Source organism: Ostrea edulis, chromosome 10, assembly GCF_947568905.1.
Source record: "Ostrea edulis chromosome 10, xbOstEdul1.1, whole genome shotgun sequence".
Taxonomy (NCBI): Eukaryota; Metazoa; Mollusca; class Bivalvia; order Ostreida; family Ostreidae; genus Ostrea; species Ostrea edulis.
Window position 1 is genome coordinate 8,232,185 of NC_079173.1, and position 18,645 is coordinate 8,250,829.

An 18,645-nucleotide genomic window follows, 5' to 3' on the forward strand; every position below is an offset into this window, starting at 1 on the left:
CAATTGATTAATTAACATTAGCATTAAAGTTAATACAATGTAATCAATTACTGATGGATTCAATAACTTTGCATCTAAAATAAATATCATTAGCAAAATTACGCACTTTTAAAAATATACGAGTTGAAATTGTAGGCGGGAATCCAGAGTTAATTTAAGCCTGCGTAGTTCTTTCTGCCCTATGAAAATAAATGATTTTAAAATATTTCATTTAGTTAATTATGTACAAGTCCCTCCTTTGAAGAAACAAGCAGAAAACACTGCTCTTTTGAAGCAATACAATTGGATACCAAGTAATTTGTTGTTGAGAAAATATTGCTAAAAGTTTCCTTTGAAATGTACATGTAGTACATGTTACTCATGCAAATACGATGTTTTATTTTATGGCAGATACTATGATTACTCTCATTCCTTTGCTAAGTTATGTTGTCCTCCTAAAAACCAACATTTTCAATAAGTAGAAATTATCTAACATTAATATATAGTAGTAGGTTTGTATCAGAAGTTTTATATGCAATGCATCAACTTTCTCTGGTGAAAAGTTTGTATCAGAAGTTTTACATGCGATGCAGCAACTTTCTCCGGTGAAAGATTTAATTTTCATCGATATGGAACTAAAAAAGGACTTGTAATTAGCACTTGTGCACTACTTATACGTCGTAATTATATATGGGAAAGCGTCATAATAGGTATTTGGGGGGTATAGTGTCAAAATGTGTAAATCAATTGATTGTGAGAGTTTAATTATGCTTCTTACCTGAATAACAAATACTTGTTCTGTTCATTTCAATAACAGGACTTGGACTTAACTCATATCAAGTCGGATTAAGTTATATAAAGTTTGACCGAGCTGATGGGACTTATCTAAAGTTGGTCCTATGTTTTTTTTTCTCTTCAGCTGATTACCGCTGCGTCTTCAAAGGGTCTGGATGCCTATGCCAAAGCTGGGTCTGTGGCAGATGAGGTTATAGGGGCCGTGAGGACGGTAGTCGCCTTTGGGGGACAAGATAAAGAATGTGAAAGGTAAATTTGATTTAGTTTTTCAACAGTGGGATTAAGAAATGACAAATATCATATACCGCTAAGAATATTATACACCAAGATTTCATGTAATATTGTAGATTCCTAAATATACATGAGGAATTTATCATCGCGTAATTTTGCGAGGGGGTACTCACTTTTATTTTTCTGTTGTTAAGATATATGTAAAAACTCTTGATCAACAGACCATTTGCGAATTCATGTTCTCGGGATTTTGACATATACGAGTCATTTTACCATATTAAACACTCGCGTAAAATAGTTGGGAATCTACAGTATTACATAGATAAAGAAATGACATTGATTAATATATTTTTTATAGATATAACGAACACTTGAGTGATGCCAAAGCCACTGGAATCAGAAAGGGCCTGACGGTGGGGTTTTCTATGGGGCTGATTTATTTCATCATTTTCTCTGTGTACGGGTTCGGATTCTGGTATGGTGCCAAGCTAGTGAGGGAGGATTCCGATTACACTCCGGGAAATGTCCTTATTGTAAGTGTGTCTGTCAGTGGTGTTTTACTTTAGTTTTGTTCTTAAATTAAGGAGTGAGACAAAGACGTCTTTACAAAAACTTCTCAATAATATCTCATTGAAAATCACATTTTTAGAAAGAGATTCTCTTAATTGAAATCTTTCCTAAGTCAGTGATTTGAAATAATACTTGGGATGATTTGATTTATATATCCAATGTACAGTTGAACTTTGATATCTCGAACATCGATGTCTCGAATATCATGAATATGTTGAAGTGAGCTGGAAGTCCCAACTACATTTTCTTTATGTATTTTAACCTCAATATCACAAACCCTTGGATGTCTCAGAAGTTTTGTATCAGGTCCTCAAGTTCGAGATAACAGGCTTTGACTGTAGTTGATATTCATTGACATTAACTTATCTGATTTGTGGAGACTTGAATTCATTGAACAGCTAAACTATAAGTTAATAAGATGTTCTAGGCATGTAATACTTTAAATAGTTTGGCAAGGTTAATATGAATTTTGGACTGCAGAGCAACTACCCGGCAGCCACAAAAATTCAGACATTGCTAAAAACTCTTAAGCAATGCATTTTGTCAGGGATTATTTTGGAGATTGTATTTTATCAGGTATTCTTCAGCATTATGATCGCAGCATTTTCACTGGGGTATGCAACACCTCCACTGGGGAAGTTCTCAGAAGCCAGAGGAGCAGCATTCACAGTATACCAGCTCATCCAACAGGCAAGCTGTTTACGCTGAATAATTCTTATCATTGTGCCGCTGCCTAAGTTAATGCTATTTCTTCAGGTTTCTTTATCACATACTACAGTCTACTCCACCTATATTGAAGTCGCTTATATTGAACTATTTGTTATATTGAAGCAAAAATAAAATCCCCAATAATGTTAATCATATAGTTCAACATGGGTTATATTAAACTTTGTATTTCCTGAACAATTCAGGTCAGGTAACAGAAATTCAGGATATCCTGAGTAGACTGTAGATGTGGTGTTTAGTCATTACAGATGATATCTGAAATTCGTTATATCTCAGAAGCATGAGTATTACATTACATAATATGTAGAGTGATGTAAACCGGAAATCAACATTTATTTTAGGTTCCCGACATTGATATTGAAAGCGATGAAGGGTTAAAGCCAAATGAAGTCGTAGGGAATGTGGAATTACGGAATGTTAAGTTCCGATACCCAGCGAGACCAGAAGTACAGGTGAATACAAAGATATAAGATAATTTATAAATATTTAACTTGATTTTTTTGTACATCTAAAATTTCTTTTTATATAGATGCCAGAGGTTAACATTAACTTTTAGAGCATAGTAGCCCACAGCTAGTGACTGTGAATTCCTACGAGCCCTGTCAGTAAATCAGTTTTCTGGGAATCAAAGACTACTGGCCAAGTCGCAAAGCAATGAGGATTGTGGGTTTAGGATCATGGGGGTAGGATTATGGGTGTAGGATTGTGGGGGTTGGATTATGGGGGTAGGATTGTGGGGGTAGGATTATGGGTGTAGGATTGTGGGGGTAGAATTGTGGGGGTTGGATTATGGGTGTAGGATTGGGGGAGTAGGATTATGGGTGTAAGATTGGGGGAGTAGGATTATGGGTGTAGGATTGTGGGGGTAGGATTATGGGTATAGGAGGGCCGGTTGGAGTATCCCCTCTCCTGTTGGATGGTGGGTACATATGGTGGCCGGGCCTCCAATGGAAAGTTTGAGAAAAAGGTCAAATACTGCATTCTGACATACAGTATTTAATGGCAAAATTATGTCAATTTATAGATCTATGCAAATACAAAGATATTTTTGCTCCATGGAAAAATAAGAAAAGCTATAATTGTCAATTGTTAAAATTGTTAGCTGTTACATAATTATCATTGAGATTTCTTCTGTAGCTGTTTCTGTCTGTCTTTTATGGATGTTCTGGGTTTATTTGAGAGGGGTTTCACATTACTTGATTCCATGTAAAATAGAAACACATGAGAATAACATGGATTCAAACAGACAAAATCAAGTATTGTAAAGTTCAAACAACTCTTGCTGAACGAGTTTGGAAATTCGCTATATATTAATTGTTTTTATTCATTTATTTATAATATGATTGTTTTAATAAGGGTGTTAGTTCAGTTTATTTCTTTGTGCCATCTGGCACATCAGATATACAATTTCATACATAATGAAATATAAGGTGAACATACACATAATCAGAGCTATAGCAGCATACACATACATATAAGTATAAAAGATAATATTTGTAATATAGGTGGTTTCGTGAGAGTTGTATGAAAATAAAAATAGAAGAAAAAAAAATTGTGTTAAATGAGAAAAAGAAATGGGGTGTAATTACAATTATGAATTATCCTTTCTTATTTTCTCTGCTAGGAATAAAAATTTTCCTAAGTTTCGCAATTCTTTAACATTTTGTACACTTAATAATTGAATTAATTTGAAAACGCTTGGACGTCTAAAATAATACTTTTTGATATATAAATTGCGTATTTCTTGGTATTTTGGACATTTCAAGATAAAGTAAAACTCATCCTCTACGTCTTTTAAATCACACAATGTACATATTCTATTGTTCCTAAGTTCATTTTTGTATCGACCTGATTCTATATTAAGATTGTGAGAGGATAGTCTGAATCTAGTTATAGTTTTTCTATGTATTTCACTCATTGATTTAGATAAATAATACTGTAATCCAAAATTGCCTGCTATATATTGATAGTATTCCCCTCGTGATAACTTTCTAATTGCAGAAAACATTTCTTGCTTATGTAAATCAAAAAATCTTTGCTCTAATATTTTTTGCGTAGGTTTATCAATAATACTTTCATTAAAAATGTATCCAAGACCTAAGCGATTTAATTCAGTTGTGTGTATAGATTTTCAGTAGCCCCACAGAGTAAGCATGATGATTTGTTCAGAAGTCCAACCTCAATTCGAAGTTGGCCTGGGCTAGCTAGCAAACTATACTGTTAGTGTCAAACCCTGTATGCATGCATAGATTATATTCTTATTTCTAAACTCAAACTTGATATTCAGGTAATATTGTAAACAATGTTTTATTTGGAATAGACAAACATATGATTTTCAAAGTAATGTATGTCATATGAGAATTACAATATAAGAGCGAGTTAAAAACATATATCAATATCCCTCTCCTTACAGGTATTGAAAGGTGTTTCATTGGAAATTAGCCGAGGAGAGACCGTGGCCCTGGTAGGGTCCAGTGGATGTGGCAAAAGTACTATAATCCAGCTCCTACAGAGGTTCTACGACCCAGAGGAAGGGGAGGTAAGTCAGGATATACCACAGGGGGCGCTCGTGAACGGCTGGAGCATAGATACATATGCATTTATTGCAATTAAAGGTGCTTGTATAGTCTCCTGTTACCCTAAAGCTTAAACTTTCAAGATTTCAACAGCATTGGTTTTGCTCTTAATTATTACATTACATTATGATACTAAATATATTTTTAGAATTATGATTTTCTGTAGAGATTGAAAGGACTGCACAAAATTGACACAATTAAGACTTAATTTGTTAGATTGTTTATTCCTTATTTTTTTTTTATTTTTTTTTTTTTAGATCTGCTTGGATGGTAACGGATTAAAGTCTCTGAATTTAAAATGGCTTAGAACACATATTGGAATTGTAAGCCAGGAACCCATATTATTTGCCACAACAATCGCAGAGAACATTCGGTATGGGAGAGAGGGAGTGACAGACCAAGAAATAGAGGCTGCCTGCAGAATGGCAAACGCGCACGACTTCATCTTAAATTTTCCTGATGTAAGGCAAACAAAAATTTAAATGAGATGGAATATCTGTCATATTTTTCTCTCTCTTTGGGTGCAATATTGATATACATTTATGTTATTTAATGTGTGCACTGAAAGACCTGTTGCATAAAACACATATATACAGCAATTTCCTTTCACTAGAAATACGAGACCTTGGTGGGAGAGCGCGGGGCCCAAATGAGTGGAGGTCAGAAACAGAGGATTGCCATTGCCCGGGCCCTGGTCAGGGACCCCAAGATCCTCCTGCTGGACGAGGCTACATCAGCACTGGACACTGAGAGCGAGTCTGTAGTACAGGAGGCTCTAGACAAGGTACGATTATCAGTTTCCGCTTCCTAAATAAAACTAATATAATTCTTCTTGTATACTGGTTCAAATATTTAATGGTAATTGGGTTAATGGAGATGATAGACCTCAAGTTAACAGATAAAGATATTTAAGTTCAATGTATGATTTTTGTTCAGTTTCTAGATGATATTAGGGTGTTTGGCTAACCTGAGCCAAAACCTCAAGTGAACTTTTCTAATCACAATTCGTCCGTTGTCTGTCGGTGCCACAATAGGGGATTGAAGTTTTACACGGGAATATAGATGAAAAATCTTCTTCTCAAGTACAACAGGACCATGATTATAATCATATATTATATGCAAATATCTTCCTATATAATACAGATTCACATTTATTCAAGTCATGGTGACCGAAGGTAGGTTGGGGGGGCTACAACAGGGAAGCAAAGTTTTATTGGGGGATATATTGACCGGGGGGGGGAAGGGGTTAAAAAAAAATCTTACGACTATATATTAAAGGTAAAAAGTTTGTTTTTGCCATATACTCAATTGAGTGCAATGATGCCCCGAGTACAAATACCAGTTTTTCATCTATACATATATATTGTACATGAGTTTTGCTCATTCAGAAATATATGAGTGAAGATTCAAAGTGTAAAAGAATTACAGTGTTTTAAAATTTTTATTGTTAGAGTTTTTGTGAAAAGGTCCAGTGATGAAGAACAGCAGAGCCAATGTGACTCGGGTGAGCACTGTGTCCCATGGACATCTTGTTAATCTTTTCTGTAGGCTCGTTCAGGTAGAACTACGATAGTGGTTGCACATCGTCTGTCCACCATTAAAACTGCTGACAAGATTGCCGGATTCCAAGAGGGGAACGTAGTGGAGAAGGGCACACACGATCAGCTGATGTCTAAGGGTGGAGTATACGCCACGCTGGTCAATATGCAGGTGAGTGCAAATCATATTTTCTACTGTGTAAGTGAGTGCTATTTAATTATTTGAATGCTTATAAGTGTAATTGCACATCATATTTTCTACAAAGTGAGCAAGTGCTATTCAATTATTTGAATGATAGTATGTAAAAATCATATTTTCTACAATGCAAGTGAGTGCAGCTAGTTGATATTTTCTAAAATGCATCTGAGTGCAATTTGTATTATCTTAATTAAAATTGCAAGCAAATGCAATTCATATTTTGTTTAGAATGCAAGCAAGCGCAATTCATATTTTCTAGAATTCTAGTAAGTGCAATACATATTTTCTAAAATGCAAGTGAGTGCAATTGAATTATTTGAATGCTAGCTAGTAAATGCTATTTATGTTTTCTTCATTGTAAATAAGTGCAATTGAATTCGAAATTTTCTACAATGCAAGTGATCGGTGTCATTGATATTTCCTACATTGCATTCATATTTTCATGAATGCAAGTGAGCGCAGTTCATACTTTCTAGAATGCTGATGTTAATGAGTGCAATTAAATATTTTCTAGAGTGCATGTGAGTGCAATTAATTATTTTCTAAAGTGCAAGTGAGCTAGTGTAATTCATATTTCAATGTTTGAACAGGTTTTATTTTTTGTTTTAGAATTTATTGTTCTTTTTAATGATAACATTTAATTGATCTAAGAACAGGTTATAAAACTAACTCTTTTGTGTTTTAATTAATTTTAGACAAAACACCAAGCTGTTGATGAGGAAGGTTAGTAAATTTAGAATTTATGAAAATTTAATATGAATAATAAACATAAATTCAACATTATCTTTATATAACACACTAACACATTTCTTTCTGTAAATATTAACATAATCTGACTTCCTTATGTTGCAATAGTCAAAGGATTCAATGGAAAGTTTTTGGATTTTATTTTTTACAGTTTTACTAAAAATGCATATAACTTTGCAATTTCATTATCACCAATATTATTGTACATGTACACATCTTCCACTCTCCATACTAACAGGTTTTTTTTTCCAGAGTGTAATTCCACCCTTCTAGAATTATAGGTTCAATCTTTTATTTGATTGTTGATTCTTCAAATAATATATTTTAGTAACAATTAAAAATGATAAAATAAGTATGCTGCGGTATTAAATTTTTTTTTATCAATTAAGCACACATATAACTGTTATCAACGGCAGAAAATTGCAATTTTCCTTAAACAGCATTATCAAAATTTCACAAAAACTGGTTAAAACAATATAATAGTATTCATAACAATTTCATGGAATTGTTGCTTTAATGAAATGTTTGTGAAAAATAAAGGAAATCTATTGCATAATAGACTTGATAAATAATTTAATGAAAACAAGAGTTATTGCCCCTGGATTCAATATTTTGAAACATATAAGTGATTATTCATATATAACTTAGACTTTTGAAATATTTCATGGTTAACAAGATTTTTTACAATAACTAATGAAAAAGACTCCAACAAAATTTATGTTCCTGTCATGCATAAATCTTATGAAATCATTGACTTTGTGAAATCTTATGACATCACAAGAGGGTGGAACTATATTAAAAATCTTTGTAATTTATATAACACTGTGACTGTGACACTGTATCTATGGAATTCTTCTGCCTGTATAACATTGATATAAAATAAGTTGTAAGAGTCCTAATCAGTAGAGGGTATTAAAATGTTGTATGGATTTCCTTAAAACACTTAATTACATGTACAGTATTTATAAAAAGTACATTGACTGTTACTAAAGAGTATCAGTAAAATGAATTGACTGTGATCTAGAAGAGACATTAACTGAGGGATGAAAAGGGGATAGTAGACCTCACTGGGAAACTGTAAATTACCTTTCGTATTTGTAATATCTCTCTCTCTTTTTCTGAAATTACTTACATTGGATAACAGCTAAAGAAGGTAAGAATTAAAGAAAAAATAAAAGTTTCACAAAGACGCTTATATTGTTGACCTTTTCATGAACCTTGGTGTCATTGCTTGTATCGATCTATGATAGTCTTTACTAGTAAACAATCAGAAGATGTTCATTGTTAAGGAGTTTGTCCATCAAGGTTGCCTTTACTTGCAATGATAGTAATTGGTACGGTGATATTTTAAATTAATGTTATGCGAAACAAAATATATTTTCATTATTTTCAAATTGTGGGAAATTTGCGACTCATGCGCATTAAGTGTTGATTCACTCTGTGGGTGTGATTACAAATCGAAAACCTAATTTGATTTCAATTAACATCGATATTGTATTTATCAGTACTCGCTCAGAAAAAAAAGGGATCTTGATCACCTAGGTTACTGTACAGTCATTTAAATTGCATTTTTATCCCAAAATCTTGATTGTGAGAATATGATTTCTCGTGAACCTAAAGCTTGGTTCTAAATGACATCTATCTGCAACTGCATGTACATTTTGTAGGGTTTGAAACCTGATTGAAGTTTAATTTTTCTTTATCTATAAATGAACATTTCTGTGCATAATTACAATATAGAAGAAGGTGAGTGTTTGAATGGTTGTTGTTGTCAATATTGTGTTTAAGGAAATTATGAACAAGTTAACATTTCCACAAATTACTGTGTACTGCTATAAGCTGATATGTGTCTGCATTACCTTCCTGCCAGGGTATTAGATTCGGTGCATGTTAGGATCTTTAGCTCTTAGATGTTTTCTTGCCTTCCCTTTCCATTTGCACCTGCATGCATATAATATAATGTACTTCAAATACTGATTCATCTTGAACACATGTAAATATTTATAGTTTCTGGAGTAGATACCGCTGTTAGTACTGCATTTCATCACTGAAACATGTGTATATATAATGATGTTGATATATAATGGACTAAATCTTCTTTTATTTGATAAAAAGAGATAATTTCCAATGTATATAAGTTTCACCTTTTGGAGGACAGAGCATCAAAAGTGACACAGTTTCTCAATTTCACCATAATGAAATTCAGTCTAAATGATGAAAACATAGAGCAGAGCTTTGAACAAACTTTTCCTATTACATATGAGTTAAGTGGAAATGTTATAAATCTGTGATATGAATTTAAAGTTTGTCAATATAAGACGGTACCTAATATTTTCTAGAAAAGAACTGTGTGAAAATCAGCCTTTTTAAATCAAAATATTGAAAATAGCGGCAAAAGATCATGTTTGTGATGTCTTAATTTCTGTTCTTTGATCAATCAAAGGTAGAATAACGATTGAATTGCATCTGGATTCTTGCTTAGAATACTCTTAATTTTGAAACAATGCACAAGTGTCAATTTTTAAGGGCAAATAAAGCCAAGATATGATATCATAATCATTTTATTTTCCACAATCTTCTATTTTATGCTTTCTACGTAATTATTTTTTTTCAAGCTGTGTGATTTGTAAATTTAAACAAAATTATAATCTTTAATTTGTTTAGATAAATTTGAAGGCATAAACAGGTCATGATTTTTTAAAAATTATAATTATACATGCCTGAAACAACCAGTGTTTCATATCCCAGATGTAAAATTATGATCATTTACAATGTATATTATAAATCATAATTCATATTAAACCATTTTTTATTGCCTCTCATTTGAATGACGACTTGTCCATAGATGAAATATGGTGCTGCATATATCATGTAATTTTGGCAGATGTTTTTGGCAGAGGAAGAAAATTCTTCAAAATAAAAGCACCAAAATTTCTGTTCATTTAAACTACATTTCTTAAGTGAAATTGCACCAAAAAATAAACTTTTTAAAGAAAATTCTGCTATTATATTCCCGATGCCAAAATTACTTGTTATGAATGGTGCGCTTTCATGAAACATGCTGCATGAAACAATCAATCTTGATGATATAAGTTCCTCAACTGCATTTTGAAATTCACGTGGTGTTATTTACAGAGGAGGAATTGATCGCAGAATTTACTGGGGACACGAAGCCAGAAAAAGGTGCCCATCATCTACAGCGACAAAACACCGTGCACCATCTACCAGTGGACAAGGAAGTCGATGAAAAGGACAAAGATAAAAAAGACAAGGTCCTCTAATCATAAACATTGTTTTATCAATATTATGATGGCAAGGATTGCCTTTTTCGATTTAGACCAAAGTTTTGATTGTATATCGTCTATTATGAACACATGTACATTTTGAAATTATATCAAATTTGTCTACAAGGATTCAAACTGCAGTTGTTTACAGTCCACCTAATTAATAGCTCTGCTGGGTCCCAAAATTAGAATTATTGTCACATGATTGGAAGAAAATACTATGCAGTCGCTATGGTAATCAATTATGTCTTTTGGACTTTTGCCAATACCCATTTGTGTTCAATAACGGTTTTATTAGAAATGTGATTGTACCATATATTTGAAAATTTTACCTGGGGAACTTGCCACATGTAATCCTCATGTGAAGTACTTTTCATTTGAGGATCATATTTAAGGTACTTGCCTCTGGAAGAACTTGATACAGTAATTGTCAAAGGAATATTTCAAAGGTTCATCATGGAAATCTGAAATAGAAAATTATCTTTATAATATTTCCTAAAGCTTCAGTAATTCACTGATTAGAGAAAGATCATAGATATTTTTTGTATACCAACAATCAATAATGTAGTGGTCAGCCGAGTTTGATCACCAGTGGCCAGATAGGTCAGTTGGTAGAGCACCTGACTGGAGATTCAAGGAGCCTGGGTTCCAATCCCAGTCTGGTCCATTGCATTTTCTCCCTTCCTGTTGCATTTGGTGCCGTAAACCAACCCCTGGAACTAACAGGTGAAAATACCTGCCAGGGGATAAAGATATCCTGGGTTGATGTTTTCAAGTGTGAAGACATTTAAGGAGGGGAGAATGTAGTGGCCAGATAGCTCAGTTGGTAGAGAGCACCTAACTGGAGACTCAGGGCCCAATGAGGTTCCAATCCTGCAGTCTGGTCCGTTGCATTTTCTCCCTTCCTGTTACAAATACATTTTCATATACTAACAATTACTACATTTTCATTTACCAACATTTAATACATTTTCATTTACCAACAATTATTACATTTTTCTAGAAAAAGGAAGAGGAGGATGAAGCGGGCTTGGGGCGGATCCTGAAGATGAATGCCCCTGAGTGGCCATACATCCTCCTGGGCAGTCTGGGAGCCATAGTCAATGGAGGAGTTCAGCCAGCATTTGCCATTATCTTTGCAGAAATTCTAGGGGTAAGGTGATATTTGAAGATAACTTAATGTCAGAAAGTCAGGGTAGTTTGTTTACATGCTAACACTGGTGAACAGTGATTGTTTAACATTTGAATGTTGCTAAATTTAAACAGGGATCAACGAATTTACTGAAATTTGATTGTATATTCATTACTTGCACCCACAAAGCTATAATTAAGTGCTCATCTGCATCACTGGGCAATTTCTATTTATTCCAAACAAAACATTAATTATTTTCAAAAAAGTTAAAAGTGCACAATCATGCATCTATTGGACTATATTTACATATCATATTATACTGAGAGATACAAAAACTTGCCATGCACTTATCAAAAGTCTGCAATAAATGCAGTTAGAACTACATGTATATACCCACATAAAAACTTCATTACCGATGTCAGTGCATTTAGAATTCCCGTGTTTTCAAAGGACTTTAACAAATCCATTCTGCCTTTGATTTCACTAAGACAAGCCACATGACATGGACTGGCCTCGGGGTGAAGAGTTTGAGAGATGCAGATTACACTGTTGTTGGCTTTCCGAGAAATGAATTCAGCATACCAAACTTGGAATTCCTTTATCAATACACCCCACCATTGTTTATTATATACTAGTTCAATACTAGTACCTTAGTTAATAAAAATCAATAAGAAGCTATTGAATGTATGTTGGACTTACCATGGAGAAAAACGATAGGCTTGGATCAAAACACAAACCTTACACCAAATGTATTTTTCAAGAAATCGCCGGTATGCTGCTAAAATTAATTTGTGCTAAAATACGTATATGCCAAATTTTCTCGATTTACAATATTCCTAAAATAAATCTAAAGCTCATTAGTTTTGTTGACTGCTGATCTGATCCTAATTTGTTGGATATCTGGACCAATCAGAAAGCTCAGAATTATTCAATCACAAAACAACAGTCAATATTATATTGAGCTAATAAATAGTCTATTATAAAATCTGCGTAAAATCTAGAGAATGTTAGCGTTCAATATCCTGAGAATTTATTTAACGCTAACTTTGCATTGCGTAAATTGTGTGCGCCTGAAACATTTCGAGTATGAGCGTTCAATATTGACCTTACCGTAACGACGTAAACAAGGCCAAAATGGCAGATGACGGTCCTCCGAATCTAACGAGCCAGTATTTGATATCATATTCATTTATTTAAAGAAAATGCTTTACTGTACATAAATGATGATGTCCCTATTCACAAAATCAGTTTGCTTCATGCATTAATGACGGGTTAAATATTGAACAGTTAAGAAATGCATGCTGTTATTGCACACCTTCACCTTAGATGCCAATACTGATGAATTCTCATCTATTTTGGAGTATTTTGAGTGAAAAGGGATATAATTTAACAACTAAATACTTTAGCTATATAATAAAAGGGTTATTGAACTTATATTGGTGAATATTGGCACTCGTTGGCTGTCAAAATGCACTCGCAAGCTCGTTCATTTTCACAGCCAACTCGTGCCAATATTCACCAATACAAGTTCAATAACCCTATAATATTATACTTGAGATAAAAAATCAATCATATATTCCACATTACCAGTATATGAATACATCATTTTAAAGTCACACATACCAGCATCTTAAAATGTGGTACACTGTATAAAGATGTTTGATTCCCACTTCAGATTTTCGTGTTGAGTGACTCTGCATACAGATGTTTGATTTCTGCTTCAGATTTTCGTGTTGAGTGACACTATATACATTTGTTTGATTTCTTCTTCAGACTTTCGCATTGAGTGATACTAATGACCAAGCAGACAAAGTTTTGATGTGGACTCTGCTACTCGTTGGGGTGGGGTTCTGCAGTTTCTGCACCTTTCTTCTCCAGGTGAGTTCATTGGGGTGGGGTTATGCAGTTTCTTCACCTTTCTTCTCCAGGTGAGTTCATTGGGGTGGAGTTATACAGTTTCTGCACCTTTCTTCTCCAGGTGAGTTCTTTGGGGTGGGGTTATGCAGTTTCTGCACCTTTCTTCTGCAGGTGAGTTCATTGGGGTGGGGTTATGCAGTTTCTGCACCTTTCTTCTCCAGGTGAGTTCATTGGGGTGGGGTTATGCAGTTTCTGCACCTTTCTTCTCCAGGTGAGTTCATTGGGGTGGGGTTATGCAGTTTCTGCACCTTTCTTCTTCAGGTGAGTTCTGGATTTGTCCGAGATTACGAGTCATTGTTTCTTGATTATCAAGTTTCATAAATGAAACAAAATTTATTGGAGAGAAGCTCTCCATCAAATTTCACTTTGTTCATCACTTGAATTTCATAGTCTGCACTACCATGGAACAACAGAAATGAAAACTGGTGTTCAACGAAAATGTACCTGTTTATAGTGTGTATTAGATTTATTTTGAATTGTAGTCTAAAATAAATCTTAGGTGCCACAATTCATATACAGCTTGTCATTTCCGAAAAATTGTTTTAATGATATAACCTAACTTGCAAATCATATAGTTATTGTAAAATCTCAAAGAATATATACAGATCAGATCAAGGAATTAATGTCTTTGTGAATTAGAGTAAATCATTTATATCAAACTAAATTCAGTGTTTGCCACCACCAAAATACTGTATGTTAGCTACAGACTGGTACATTTTGCCTACAACCAGTGACATGTTTTGCCTACAGCCAGTGGCATGTTTTTGCCAACAACCAATGACATGTTTTTGCCTACAGCCAGTGACATGTTTTGCCAACAACCAGTGGCATGTTTTTGCCTACTACCAGTGGCATGTTTTGCCTACAGCCAGTGGCATGTTTTCGTGTACAGCCAGTGGCATGTTTTCGTGTACAGCCAGTTGGTTAGAAATGTAAACGTAGATGTTAAATATTCCTACAGTAGCATGAAGTAGATATAAAATAATTCAAATTATTGCCGTGGAGTCAACACTTTCGGAGGGCAGAGTCACATATGTATAGAGTTAGGGTTGAAGAAAGAATTAGAAATATTTCTGTATGTAATGTGGAGTAATGTTGAAATCCTTGGGTCTAGGTTGGAGATGGCTGTTTTAAGAAGAGAATTGCACTGGTCAAGAAAGCCATTCAGTTTTGTTTTTCCATCTAGGGGGCCAGCTTCAGCATATCAGGGGAGAATTTAACCATGCGATTACGACAAAACTCTTTCCGCGCATTATTGAGACAAGATATGGAGTATTTTGACGATCCTAAGAACACTACAGGGGCCTTAACTACCAGGCTAGCTACAGAGGCAGCAGAAGTCCAAGGGGTAAGTACTGGGACGTAAAATGCAGAGAGAGGGTACAGGTTTTGTCTGAATTTGGTTATGTTCAAGACTCCATTCAAGAAATGCAATATCATATGAACATGTAGACTTCAAGCACAGAGACACAGTAAAAGACTGCCTATTGTGTAATTTTTGTACATGGGGGGGGGGGGGGGGGGGGGGGGGGTATAATTAACCCACATTCAGTGCATCAACACGTTTTATCTGCCCAAGTTGTTTGGAACAGAAATTTAGCTTCTTGAGGTAATTAACTCATCATGTGGCATCATAGGTTTTTGCAAATTCTTTAATTCATTAAAATTTCTGCTGTTGATAGAAAGATATCTTTTGTGGGAATTTTATTCAGTGGGTCCATGTATTTGATACTGAAAAAAGTATATCGATATCTATTCAAAAAATGTTGTCAAGGACATTAACTCCTATGCTCAGCCTGGTATTTTCTCTATTGTAAATTTATGTTGTCAATACATGTAGTATTGTATCAAACAAAATGTGATGTTCAATACTACACAGATTCTTATCTATTATTATACATCTCATTGTTTTTGGTGAAAAAATAAAGTTGTCAATGCTTAAATATTAATACATGTATATTTTCATTGACTGTGTCAGGGGAGACCACTCATTTATCAGCTTGAGGTATCTTGGAGAACTCTTGTTATAAAATTAGTGCATGGTGGTCTCCCCTTGCTTGTTATGTGATATGAATGAATATACCTATATCGTCATTTAATAAATGACAATTTTCACCCAAAACTCGTATTTGTTTGTTTCCCTCTACAAATGCAGTAGCGTAGTAGATCACTAAATTTAAATAATATAAAGTAGCAGTTATTTATTTTATTTTACTGTTGAAATGTAGATTTTTTCATTACAACCAGTTTTCATATATTTTTACAATACTGTTGAATAAAAATTTGCTATTTTTCAGGCTTGGCATGATCTCTAACACACACATGTATTATGAATCTTTAAGAAGGTGGCAACATATACATTGTATTTAACTATGAATTAAATTGTATTACGTTAATTAAGTGGAAATTAATATTTCTTTTATTATTGAACCCATAACAGTACTAGTATGCAAGTTATAATGGCCTTACCTTAAACTTTTCTAGAATGTGATATCTGATATGTGATATCTAATTGATTACAGGCATCAGGAGCTCAACTTGGATCGATGTTCCAGAACCTGGCCAATATAGGGACTGGGGTTATCATTGGTTTTGTGTATGGCTGGCAGCTGACGCTAGTCATCCTTGCGTTTATCCCAATCATTGGAATCGCTGGAGTCTTGCAGATGAAATTATTGGAGGGAGTCACTGGTAAACATAAAACCAAGCTTATATATACTATTATAAGAAGTAAATTTCATTTTTGAAAATCCATGAGGGCATTAACTGCAACACGTTACGTCTGCATACTTCATGAAGAGTGTTAACGCTTCATGAATAATATAATGGTGTGAAGCGTTGAAGTTCAAACCTTCATGTATTCTCAAAAGTGAAATTCGTTTCTTATATTCACAGTCTACTTTTATTTCTGTCGGAATTTCCAGTTGTTAAAATAGACATACTACGTAGATTTAAGGAGGTACTCTACATCGTCATAATGGCCGACTTCCTTTATAAACATGGAGGAAAAAATCAATAATCAGCAATATTTGACTTTTCCTTTTCAATTTAGATACCTAGCTGAATAGCTCAATAGGTTAGCATACCGATTGCTAAACTTTAGATCGCAGGTTGAAGTCCATCAGGGGTTTTAAATTATTTTTCAGATTACCTTCAACTAAAACTGTATTTTTTGACAAAATAAAGTAAATTTGAAAAATTTCAACTTCAAAATATTGTCGGACATATCCTCGTGTTTTCATCTACATCAAATTTCTCTGGTGTAGCATACCTCCTTAATATCAAGATTCCTACACACACTGCTCACAACTGCCGCGCGTTCACGAGGAAATGCCCATCATTACAATGTGTAAAATTATATCGAAGGCAAAAACATTTAAAATGTATGTATTTAAAAGAAATGATATATATAATTTGATTTTCATTTTTGAAAATACATGCATGGGGTAATGAACTGTGATGCTTCACACCAACACTACCTCATGAAGCGCCTTAGTGCTTCATAAAATGTATGCCGATGTGAAGCATTGCAGTTCATACCAACATGTATTTTCAAAAAGGAAAGTTATTTTTTATCTTTAACATATTCCATTTTCATTTCTGTCAGAATTCTCAGCCTTTAAAGTAGATGTATCTATATTTATCAAGTATAGTTTTGTATGCATACACACTTTTATAACTGCAGCGCATTCCTGAGGATATTGCTATCATTACAATTTTTAAAGATATATGGCAAATGCATTGGAAATGTAAATATAAGAAATGAATTTCATTTTTGAAAATAGATGTAGGTTTGAACTTCAACGTTTCACCACCAGTTGCTGCCGTTCAGTGTTAAAGTGTTCGCTTCGTAACCGCCGAGCCCTGCTCATGCCATGGCTGCGTCAAACCTAAGACGTTAAAATAGGTTTGTAATTACTCCTTTGCCAAACGCTCGACATTTAGAATTGAGAATCATGCACGGGCCTTTCGGATGTGCATGACTTTAAAAATGAAGGTCCCTTGTCACAGCAGGCATAGGCACGATAAAGAACCCTCACTACTACAGCCCTGAGTGCTTAAAGCATAGGTCTAAATTTGTAGTACTTCTCTTAAAGCTGGTGACATCTCAATATGAGTGAAAACTTCTCAACAGGATGTAAAACAATATCGGTCAATCAATCAACACTTCACACCAGCATATACTTTGTATGAAGCACTCTAAGTAATGCAATGAAAGTATGAATTGCAATGCTTCATGCCATCATAAATTTCATGATGCACTAGTACAATTATCCAGGAAACGCTTTCTGACTTGATTTACTAGCTAGTTAGAAAATTTCTTGTGTTAATGCCAGGTAGATGTATATCAGTATGATATTGAAAACTTCCTCTCATAATGAAAAATTTTGCTTCATTAAATAACATTATTTATCGATAACTGATAGGGTGGTGCTCTGTTTGACACAATTAAACACATCACACAGTCTGAGGAATTAGAATGGTCATTTATTAACTAATAAATGACAAAGTAGTATGCCAAAAAATCATATAAAACAGACTAAAAACACAATACTACAATTCATACTAAGGAATTATGACTAACAGAACATTACAAAAATGCCAAATAAGATTATCTTTCTCTTGATGTACAGGTCAGAATAAGGAGGCACTGGAAGAAGCAGGCAAAACTGCCACGGAGGCCATCGAGAACATCCGTACAGTGGCCAGTCTTTGTCAGGAGGAAACGATGGTGAATTTGTACAAAGCCCAATTAGCTACGCCATATAAAACGGCACTCAGGAAGTCCCACTTTACAGGAATCGCCTTCGCGGCGTCCACGGCAGTCATGTTCTTTGCGTATGCCACTGCTTTCTATTTTGGGGCGTACATGATAGAAAAAAATGAAATGACCTTTACTGATGTGTTCAAGTAAGTTATCATAGTTCATATTTCACATTTAACATTTTTT

General features: G+C 34.1%; 1 protein-coding gene across 6 annotated transcripts in view; it reads left to right on the forward strand.

Moving 5' to 3' along the window:
- Window positions 1-18,645, forward strand: part of LOC125666707 (ATP-dependent translocase ABCB1-like) — a 108,848-nt gene that overhangs the window by 20,033 nt on the left and 70,170 nt on the right. For all 6 annotated transcript variants that reach the window (XM_048899931.2, XM_056151837.1, XM_056151838.1 and 3 more), the window contains 15 exons: window positions 899-1,023; window positions 1,364-1,538; window positions 2,152-2,265; window positions 2,643-2,753; window positions 4,715-4,840; window positions 5,135-5,338; window positions 5,491-5,661; window positions 6,426-6,587; window positions 7,310-7,337; window positions 10,497-10,633; window positions 11,649-11,798; window positions 13,551-13,655; window positions 14,881-15,042; window positions 16,217-16,385; window positions 18,329-18,605. In XM_048899931.2, coding sequence (XP_048755888.2) covers window positions 899-1,023; window positions 1,364-1,538; window positions 2,152-2,265; window positions 2,643-2,753; window positions 4,715-4,840; window positions 5,135-5,338; window positions 5,491-5,661; window positions 6,426-6,587; window positions 7,310-7,337; window positions 10,497-10,633; window positions 11,649-11,798; window positions 13,551-13,655; window positions 14,881-15,042; window positions 16,217-16,385; window positions 18,329-18,605 — 2,216 coding nt within the window. The remainder of the gene's footprint in view (window positions 1-898; window positions 1,024-1,363; window positions 1,539-2,151; window positions 2,266-2,642; window positions 2,754-4,714; window positions 4,841-5,134; window positions 5,339-5,490; window positions 5,662-6,425; window positions 6,588-7,309; window positions 7,338-10,496; window positions 10,634-11,648; window positions 11,799-13,550; window positions 13,656-14,880; window positions 15,043-16,216; window positions 16,386-18,328; window positions 18,606-18,645) is intronic.